General features: G+C 38.1%; 1 protein-coding gene across 2 annotated transcripts; it reads right to left on the reverse strand.

Moving 5' to 3' along the window:
* Positions 1-3622: 3622 nt before the first annotated feature.
* LOC132546974 (uncharacterized) lies at positions 3623-11418 on the reverse strand. 2 transcript variants are annotated; one of them, XM_060210707.1, is made up of 5 exons: positions 11348-11418; positions 10049-10137; positions 9497-9556; positions 4968-5057; positions 3623-4659 (listed from the first exon to the last, which is right to left on the reverse strand). In XM_060210707.1, exons 2-5 carry the CDS (start codon positions 10077-10079, stop codon positions 4457-4459), a joined length of 384 nt encoding a protein of 127 aa, XP_060066690.1. In that variant the 5' UTR covers positions 10080-10137; positions 11348-11418; the 3' UTR covers positions 3623-4456. The 2 variants fall into 2 exon arrangements, with proteins under 2 accessions (XP_060066690.1, XP_060066689.1); XM_060210706.1 differs by having other exon boundaries at positions 10049-10168; positions 11348-11389.
* Positions 11419-11819: the final 401 nt, after the last annotated feature.

The raw sequence follows: 11819 nt of genomic DNA on the forward strand, positions 1-11819 counted from the left end.
CCCCTACACCAGATGTTTGACACATTGACAGACAGGGACTTCTACATCAGATGTTGGACATATTGACAGACAGGGACTCCTTCACCAGATGTTGGACACATTGACAGACAGAGGCTTCTACACAAGATGTTGGACACATTGACAGACAGGGACCCCTACACCAGATGTTGGACATATTGATAGATAGGGACTCCTATAAAAGATGTTGGACATATTGACAGACAGAGTCTTCTACATCAGATGTTGGACATATTGACAGACAGGGACTCCTACACTAGATGTTGGACACATTAACAGACAGGGACTCCTTCACCAGATGTTGGACATATTGACAGATAGGGACTCCTACACCAGATGTTTGACATATTGACAGACAGGGACTCCTACACCAGATGTTGGACACATTGACAGGGCCTCCTACAAAAGATGTTGGACATATTGACAGACAGGGACTCCTACACCAGATGTTGGACATATTGACAGACAGGGACTCCTACATCAGATGTTGGACATATTGACAGACAGGGACTACTACACCAGGTGTTGGACATATTGACAGACAGGGATTCCTACACCAGATGTTTGACACATTGACAGACAGGGACTACTACACCAGATGTTGGACATATTGACAGACAGGGATTCCTACACCAGATGTTGGACACATTGACAGACAGGGACTACTACATCAGATGTTGGACATATTGACAGACAGGGACTCCTACACCAGATGTTGGACATATTGACAGACAGGGATTCCTACACCAGATGTTTGACACATTGACAGACAGGGACTACTACACCAGATGTTGGACATATTGACAGACAGGGATTCCTACACCAGATGTTTGACATATTGACAGACAGGGACTCCTACAGCAGATGTTGAACATATTGACAGACAGGGACTCCTACATCAGATGTTGGACATATTAACAGACAGGGACTCCTACACCAGATGTTGGACATATTGACAGATAGGGACTCCTACATCATGTGTTGGACATATTGACAGACAGGGACTTCTACACCAGATGTTGGACACATTGACAGACAGAGGCTTCTACACCAGATGTTGGACATATTGACAGACAGGGACTTCTACACCAGATGTTGAACATATTGACAGACAGGGACTCCTACATCAGATGTTGGACATATTAACAGACAGGGACTCCTACACCAGATGTTGGACATATTGACAGATAGGGACTCCTACATCATGTGTTGGACATATTGACAGACAGGGACTACTACACCAGATGTTGGACATATTGACAGACAGTGACTCCTACACCAGATGTTTGACACATTGACAGACAGTGACTCCTACATCATGTGTTGGACATATTGACAGACAGGGACTACTACACCAGATGTTGGACATATTGACAGACAGGGATTCCTACACCAGATGTTTGACATATTGACAGACAGGGACTTCTACACCAGATGTTTGACACATTGACAGACAGGAACTCCTACACCAGATGTTGGACATATTGACAGACAGGGACTCCTACACCAGATGTTGGACATATTGACAGACAGGGACTCCTACACCAGATGTTGGACATATTGATGCATAGGTGGCTTTTATAGGATTCAAACTTCAAATCTATGAAGGTCCACTTAAGATGAATTGGTGAACAGATGAATGCTGAAAAAATCCTGGACAATTCCTAATGTGTTACAACAATACAGTTTTTCTCAGCAGAAAGTCACTATAAACAGGTTTTTTTATGTAATTGCTGTAACTCATCAATCCTTTGATCAATTTTATTAAAACCTAGTCAGATGGTGTAACTTATCAATGGTTGTGATATGACACATCAGGTGTGTCCAGAACATGATGCAGGCTAAAACCTAGTCAGATGGTGTAACTTATCAATGGTTGTGATATGACACATCAGGTGTGTCCAGAACATGATGCAGGCTAAAACCTAGTCAGATGGTGTAACTTATCAATGGTTGTGATATGACACATCAGGTGTGTCCAGAACATGATGCAGGCTAAAACCTAGTCAGATGGTGTAACTTATCAATGGTTGTGATATGACACATCAGGTGTGTCCAGAACATGATGCAGGCTAAAACCTAGTCAGATGGTGTAACTTATCAATGGTTGTGATATGACACATCAGGTGTGTCCAGAACATGATGCAGACTAAAACCAAGTCAGATGGTGTAACTTATCAATGGTTGTGATATGACACATCAGGTGTGTCCAGAACATGATGCAGGCTTAAACCTAGTCAGATGGTGTAACTTATCAATGGTTGTGATATGACACATCAGGTGTGTCCAGAACATGATGCAGGCTAAAACCTAGTCAGATGGTGTAACTTATCAATGGTTGTGATATGACACATCAGGTGTGTCCAGAACATGATGCAGGCTAAAACCTAGTCAGATGGTGTAACTTATCAATGGTTGTGATATGACACGTCAGGTGTGTCCAGAACATGATGCAGGCTAAAACCTAGTCAGATGGTGTAACTTATCAATGGTAGTGACCACATAAGGCCCATGATATGACACATCAGGTGTGTCCAGAACATGATGCAGGCTAAAACCTAGTCAGATGGTGTAACTTATCAATGGTTGTGATATGACACATCAGGTGTGTCCAGAACGTGATGGAGGCTTCTGATTGGTCAAAATTGAAAATTTGTCCGATTATGCTGAAAATAGAAATATAACAGTTTTGTGGGAAGGCAATCACAATGACACCATTACAAAAACATCCAATATCATTTGGTAGCTATAGTGACCACATAAGGCCCATAATTTGTCAGAACTTTTCTAGACTGCTCCTAATGTTGTGGACAGATCTCAATGAAACGACACAGTGATGTTAGGGAGTATGTGTAGATGTACACAATGAAACGACACTGATGTTAGGGACTATGTGTAGATGTACACAATTAAACGACACTGATGTTAGGGAGTATGTGTAGATGTACACAATGAAACGACACAGTGATGTTAGGGACTATGTGTAGATGTACACAATGAAAAGACACAGTGATGTTAGGGAGTATGTGTAGATGTGCAGTTTCTGTAGCAGAAACTTTGGGGTTCCATGGTAATCAGGTCAATAAACACATGTTTTCATATTGAGTACCATAACTCTTAGTCCTTTGATTTTATTTAATTTTGATCAAGAACTACAGCTACATACAGTCTCTAATTAGACATTTTCAGTGTTCTTCTCTTTGCCACAACATACAATACATATTTACTTCATACTTATATATCATACATATCATATTATATATCATACATATCATATATCATATCTACATATCCTACAAAATTAATCATATGGATATATTACATGTCATATATATATACATATATCATATATATCATACATATCATATCATATATCATACATATCATATCATATCATATCATATCATATCATATTATATCATATCATATATATCATACATATCATATCATATATATCATACATATCATATCATATATCATACATATCATATCATATCATATCATATCATATCATATTATATCATATCATATATATCATACATATCATATCATATATATCATACATATCATATCATATATATCATACATATCATATCATATCATATCATATCATATTATACAAATTCTTATATATTTTTTCAGCACTTTACTTCTTTTCACACATTTTATGAAGAAATGACACAACAAACCTACAGACATGTCATCAAATACATTGATACAGTAACATATTGTCACAGACACATCATCTCAGAAACATGTCGTCACAGAAATATATCTTCACAGAAACATGTCGTCACAGAAACTTGTCGTCACAGAAACATATCATCACAGAAATATATCTTCACAGAAACATGTCGTCGCGTCACAGAAACATGTCGTCACAGAAATATATCTTCACAGAAACATGTCGTCACAGAAACTAGTCGTCACAGAAACATATCATCACAGAAATATATCTTCACAGAAACATGTCGTCACAGAAACATATCGTCACAGAAACATGTCGTCACAGAAATATATCTTCACAGAAACATGTCGTCACAGAAACTAGTCGTCACAGAAATATATCTTCATAGAAATATATCTTCACAGAATCATGTCATCCCAGAAACTAGTCGTCACAGAAATATATCTTCACAGAAACATGGCTGGATTCCTGGTGAAACATGTTGTAAACATGACCTATAAAATATCCTGTTATCAGACAATTAAAGTCAATCTATTATTATTCTGAACGTTCTGGTCAAGTTTATATAGATGAGTTGTATAAGTAGTGTTGGAAAGATTCCAGTAACAATTTTAAATTCTGCTATTGCAATGTTCTACTAAATTAATTCTTTTCAAGTTTCCACCATTCCTATTATTTATAGTTTACATTGTCCTGCCATTTGTAGGTTCCATGGTTCTGCTATTTCAGGGTTCTACTTTTTCTGTTACTTCAGGGTTCTATATTTTCTGCTAGGTCTTTCATTTCTATTTCATGTAACATTTTAACCACCTCTCCCACTTCCAATAAACCAAATGATTTTCGTCGCCTGTATGTCATCATCATGTGATAAAACGTCTTTCCTCTTCGTTCTTCTTGTCTGTTTCCCTTTGTATCAATCTTATTGGCTACATCACGACCCAGCAGAACTTGCACTGGAAAAAAGGGACAATTGACATGGATGAGATTACACTGAATCTTACTTGTTAATTATGTCACAAACTTTTATTCCTTTGTGAATGACAGACCAGTGTTAAAACACTGTTGTAATTGCTATTTTCAAGGATTCATATATTTTTTACTGATTTTGGGGAATGATTTAAAAAAAAAACCAGGTGCAATGAAGACCAAAAAATTAATAAAAACTATTCTTTTTCTTCATATCCAGTAAAAATTAATCCATTTTACTTATAAAGTTTTGGGAAAACCATGAGAAGTTTGGACCATCACAAAAACTACTTACTTTTATGGAAAAATAAATGGCTTTTTCGATGACAAGCGACCTTCTCAATAAGAGCTGCTATCTCTATATCTGTCATCTGTCGTGTAGAATCTGTGAAACAAGTGTTTTCAGTCAGAATACTGGATCAAAAGAATCTTATATGAGTTTGTTCAGCACAAGGCTTCCTGTCAGCCTGAGATTTAGACCATGACATCAGCACAAAGACAATGACTAGTCAGCACAATTTCTCTGTCTAAGATTTAGACAATGACTAGTCAGCACAAGGCTTCCTGTCTATCTGAGATTTAGACAATGACTAGTCAGCACAAGGCTTCCTGTCAGCCTGAGATTTAGACCATGACTAGTCAGCACAAGGCTTCCTGTCAGCCTGAGATTTAGACAATGACTAGTCAGCACAAGGCTTCCTGTCTATCTGAGATTTAGACAATGACTAGTCAGCACAAGGCTTCCTGTCAGCCTGAGATTTAGACAATGACTAGTCAGCACAAGGCTTCCTGTCTATCTGAGATTTAGACAATGACTAGTCAGCACAAGGCTTACTGTCTATCTGAGATTTAGACAATGACTAGTCAGCACAAGGCTTACTGTCTATCTGAGATTTAGACAACAACTAGTCAGCACAAGGCTTCCTGTCAGCCGGAGATTTAGACAATGACTAGTCAGCACAAGGCTTCCTGTCTATCTGAGATTTAGACAATGACTAGTCAGCACAAGGCTTCCTGTCTATCTGAGATGACAATGACTAGTCAGCACAAGGCTTCCTGTCTATCTGAGATTTAGACAATGACTAGTCAGCACAAGGCTTCCTGTCAGCCTGAGATTTAGACAATGACTAGTCAGCACAAGGCTTCCTGTCTATCTGAGATTTAGACAATGACTAGTCAGCACAAGGCTTCCTGTCTATCTGAGATTTAGACAATGACTAGTCAGCACAAGGCTTCCTGTCTATCTGAGATTTAGACAATGACTAGACAACAGGAGGCTTCCTGTCTGTCTGAGATTTAGACAATGACTAGTCAGCACAAGGCTTCCTGTCAGCCTGAGATTTAGACAATGACTAGTCAGCACAAGGCTTCCTGTCTATCTGAGATTTAGACAATGACTAGTCAGCACAAGGCTTCCTGTCTATCTGAGATTTAGACAATGACTAGTCAGCACAAGGCTTCCTGTCAGCCTGAGATTTAGACAATGACTAGTCAGCACAAGGCTTACTGTCTATCTGAGATTTAGACAATGACTAGTCAGCACAAGGCTTCCTGTCATCCTGAGATTTAGACAATGACTAGTCAGCACAAGGCTTCCTGTCATCCTGAGATTTAGACAATGACTAGTCAGCACAAGGCTTCCTGTCAGCCTGAGATTTAGACAATGACTAGTCAGCACAAGGCTTCCTGTCAGCCTGAGATTTAGACAATGACTAGTCAGCACAAGGCTTCCTGTCAGCCTGAGATTTAGACAATGACTAGTCAGCACAAGGCTTCCTGTCAGCCTGAGATTTAGACAATGACTAGTCAGCACAAGGCTTCCTGTCAGCCTGAGATTTAGACAATGACTAGTCAGCACAAGGCTTCCTGTCTATCTGAGATTTAGACAATGACTAGAGAACAGGAGGCTTCCTGTCAGCCTGAGATTTAGACAATGACTAGTCAGCACAAGGCTTCCTGTCATCCTGAGATTTAGACAATGACTAGTCAGCACAAGGCTTCCTGTCAGCCTGAGATTTAGACAATGACTAGTCAGCACAAGGCTTCCTGTCTATCTGAGATTTAGACAATGACTAGTCAGCACAAGGCTTCCTGTCATCCTGAGATTTAGACAATGACTAGTCAGCACAAGGCTTCCTGTCAGCCTGAGATTTAGACAATGACTAGTCAGCACAAGGCTTCCTGTCAGCCTGAGATTTAGACCATGACTAGTCAGCACAAGGCTTCCTGTCAGCCTGAAATTTAGACCATGACTAGTCAGCACAAGGCTTCCTGTCAGCCTGAAATTTAGACAATGACTAGTCAGCACAAGGCTTCCTGTCATCCTGAGACAATGACTAGAGAACAGGAGGCAATTAGACAATGACTAGTCAGCACAAGGCTTCCTGTCATCCTGAGATTTAGACAATGACTAGTCAGCACAAGGCTTCCTGTCAGCCTGAAATTTAGACAATGACTAGTCAGCACAAGGCTTCCTGTCAGCCTGAGATTTAGACAATGACTAGTCAGCACAAGGCTTCCTGTCAGCCTGAAATTTAGACAATGACTAGTCAGCACAAGGCTTCCTGTTAGCCTGATATTTAGACAATAGTCAGCACAAGGCTTCCTTGTGTCAGCACAAGGCTTCCTGTCAGCCTGATTTAGACATGACTAGTCAGCACAACAAGGCTTCCTGTCAGCCTATATTTAGACCATGACTAGTCAGCACAAGGCTTCCTGTGCCTGTAGACAATGACTAGTAGCACAAGGCTTCCTGTCTAGCCTGAGATTTAGACAGTATGAAATTTAGACTAGTCAGCACAAGGCTAATTGTGTGGGATTACCATTGACTAGTCAGCCTGAGATTTAGACAATGACTAGTCAGCACAAGGCTTTGTAACAGAGGTAATTGTGTGGGATACATACCATTGTTAGCTACATTTGTAACAGTAGGTAATTGTGTGGGATACATACCATGGTTAGCTATATTTGTAACAGTAGGTAATTGTGTGGGATACATACCACGGTTAGCTATATTTGTAACAGTAGGTAATTGTGTGGGATACATACCATGGTTAGCTATATTTGTAACAGTAGGTAATTGTGTGGGATACATACCATTGTTAGCTACATTTGTAACAGTAGGTAATTGTGTGGGATACATACCATGGTTAGCTACATTTGTAAAAGTAGGTAATTGTGTGGGATACATACCATTGTTAGCTATATTTGTAACAGTAGGTAATTGTGAGGGATACATACCATGGTCAAGTATATTTCTAACAGTAGGTAATTGTGTGGGATACATACCATGGTCAAGTATATTTCTAACAGTAGGTAATTTTGTGGGATACATACCATGGTTAGCTACATTTGTAAAAGTAGGTAATTGTGTGGGATACCTACCATTGTTAGCTATATTTGTAAAAGTAGGTAATTGTGTGGGATACATACCATGGTTAGCTATATTTGTAACAGTAGGTAATTGTGTGGGATACATACCATTGTTAGCTACATTTGTAACAGTAGGTAATTGTGTGGGATACATACCATTGTTAGCTACATTTGTAACAGTAGGTAATTGTGTGGGATACATACCATGGTTAGCTATATTTGTAACAGTAGGTAATTGTGTGGGATACATACCATTGTTAGCTACATTTGTAACAGTAGGTAATTGTGTGGGATACATACCATTGTTAGCTACATTTGTAACAGTAGGTAATTGTGTGGGATACATACCATTGTTAGCTACATTTGTAACAGTAGGTAATTGTGTGGGATACATACCATTGTTAGCTACATTTGTAACAGTAGGTAATTGTGTGGGATACATACCATTGTTAGCTACATTTGTAACAGTAGGTAATTGTGTGGGATACATACCATTGTTAGCTACATTTGTAACAGTAGGTAATTGTGTGGGATACATACCATTGTTAGCTATATTTGTAACAGTAGGTAATTGTGTGGGATACATACCATTGTTAGCTACACATGTAACAGTAGGTAATTGTGTGGGATACATACCATTGTTAGCTACATTTGTAACAGTAGGTAATTGTGTGGGATACATACCATTGTTAGCTACATTTGTAACAGTAGGTAATTGTGTGGGATACATACCATTGTTAGCTACATTTGTAACAGTAGGTAATTGTGTGGGATACATACCATTGTTAGCTACATTTGTAACAGTAGGTAATTGTGTGGGATACATACCATTGTTAGCTACATTTGTAACAGTAGGTAATTGTGTGGGATACATACCATTGTTAGCTACATTTGTAACAGTAGGTAATTGTGTGGGATACATACCATTGTTAGCTACATTTGTAACAGTAGGTAATTGTGTGGGATACATACCATTGTTAGCTACATTTGTAACAGTAGGTAATTGTGTGGGATACATACCATTGTTAGCTACATTTGTAACAGTAGGTAATTGTGTGGGATACATACCATTGTTAGCTACATTTGTAACAGTAGGTAATTGTGTGGGATACATACCATTGTTAGCTATATTTGTAACAGTAGGTAATTGTGTGGGATACATACCATTGTTAGCTACACATGTAACAGTAGGTAATTGTGTGGGATACATACCATTGTTAGCTACATTTGTAACAGTAGGTAATTGTGTGGGATACATACCATTGTTAGCTACATTTGTAACAGTAGGTAATTGTGTGGGATACATACCATTGTTAGCTACATTTGTAACAGTAGGTAATTGTGTGGGATACATACCATTGTTAGCTACATTTGTAACAGTAGGTAATTGTGTGGGATACATACCATTGTTAGCTACATTTGTAACAGTAGGTAATTGTGTGGGATACATACCATTGTTAGCTACATTTGTAACAGTAGGTAATTGTGTGGGATCTGTATCGGCAGGAATACCTGTAAAAAGAAAAAAACAGATGATGGTGATGATTATAACAAATGACAAAATGCTTTACTCATCTCTATGGGGTTTTTTTTGTTTTGTTTTTGTTTTTGTTGTGGGTGTGGGGTGTGGGGGGCACTATGGCACATAAATAGTTAACACTATAACAAGACTGGAAAAATATAAATCTTACTTAGTGAAGTGTTTATAAAAACCAAATAAATCTGAAAATCATAGATTTAACAACATGCCTGATACATAAAACTAACACTTCATGTGTTTGCTACTTTCCTTGGTATACATCATTACATAAGCATATTAAGTTGTGTTTACAAATATCATCACCCCTGTTTTGTATAACACTTTTCAAAATAAATGGCATAAATAAAGATGATTAATTTTGAAACATCAATGTCAAAACTGTTTTAAGAGATAATTTTAGCAGTGTGTGATATCTTCGTGACAAACATAGGTCTAAGTCAGAGTTATAACAAATTTCTTCTTACCTTCTCCAAGTGTCTTTGTTTCTCTCACCATTGTTACTAGATTCTAGTTGCTAGTCTTTCCTGTCCTAGGTCCTAATGAATGGTCAAATCTTAAACACAAAGAAATGGTCATTCATCTCCCTGTGGAAAATCAATTTGTTTGTTTTACAAGCTAGATCTGTACATGTGTACGCTTGTGTTCTTTGTAACTATTTATCTTAAACTGACAATTCCTATCATAAATGTGCTACCATACATTAGACATAAATGTAGATCTAACTTTGTGGTGTAACAGAGCCCATGTCTCAGGGTCATTCCACTGGTCTGTTTGTTACTGTCAAAATCTAAATAACCTGCTTGTGGCCATTTTGTTGTTCCAATCAGTCTCAAAATGAACAATACACAAAGTCTAGGGATCGATGGGACTCTACATAGGAAATCTGAAAATGATCCATCAGTGCTTCTCCAGAAAAACCAATAAAAACGTTTTACTGTCAAAACCTTAGATGGTTGCGTGTAAGTCATTATGTTTCCTAATCAGTCTTAATGTGACAGAGTTAGTCTTAATTAAATTCAACCATACTGTTTGTTTTTGTATATGTGTGATGCAATAGTGTGATGTAATGTATAAGTGTTGTATGATTGGCTACCAGGTTTGGTGCATTGGGTCTTTGTTCCAACACTAGACCTGGACACTTGATTGTCAGACGGAAGAGAAAGCAGCAGTGACAAGAGGCAAGATCTAACTTGTCTTCTCTGTCCTTTTCTTTGTTTTTGGCCCTGCTGTATTTTAATGTTGTCAGCACACAGTATTTTTTTACAAGCAGTAGCATTTTAAATAATATGTATGTATTTGGTTACCTGAGCAATCGCCACTACAATGGCTAATCTGATTGTGTTTTTATCTCTTTAGGACTTATTGTATAAGGCATATGGCAGTATGACACCTGAGTATTCAGCAGACCTAAAATAACTTCTGTCACACATTACTAGGAGAAACAGCTTGTACACTCGCCATTGTAGGATTTTATCAATATGTCCAATGAAATATTGTCGAAAACTGACGCATGTTAAAACTATGTAGTCGGATGTGTTCGAATGCATCCTAATAGAAAAACTACTAAAACTGGCCATAGCACAAGGGTCGGTCACTTGTTTCAGAAACGGTAGGACGAGTGGGGGTTGCGTAGGGTTTTCCCAGTATGTACTTTTGACTTTATAAACATCTATTTATTACACACCGCTCCACAGAATTATGTTATCGTTTTTCAACATAACATACACACGTAAAAACCACCACTGATAAATCAAGAAGCTTACCGTTCAAGTGGTACACACCATCTGTAGATTTTAGCTTCCTTTTTGCATTGCGTTTGGAATTCCCAATCTAAAAATAGATATATCGTTGGAAGTAAAGTACGGTCCGATTAACGAAAATACCGTCCGGGAAAGCATAGTTGCCAAGACTTCTACGTATTTTCCTATTGACTGCAAGCGCGTGTGCATATATAAATCGTAGCGAGGTTTTCCAGGGATTTCTGTTAACTTAAGTCAAAAACTTTGGCATCTTTGAACTTATTTTTAAGATACTGGCGATGGGAGATAATTCCGCATTCTTGTTTCAATGTAAAACATCATAACAAATTCAGACTTCCAGAGTCAAATTATACACATTTACATCAACTTTAAGATTCGTATAATTTAAAATACATATATAACAACGCAAATTATTTTACTTACCAAGGTAAGGAAAATGAAGCAAAGGGAGATAACTCCAACACTAAAGCTGAAC

The sequence above is a fragment of the Ylistrum balloti genome, unplaced genomic scaffold, assembly GCF_031769215.1.
Source record: "Ylistrum balloti isolate Yb309-2 unplaced genomic scaffold, AGI_CSIRO_Ybal_v1 Utg369926, whole genome shotgun sequence".
NCBI lineage: Eukaryota > Metazoa > Mollusca > Bivalvia > Pectinida > Pectinidae > Ylistrum > Ylistrum balloti.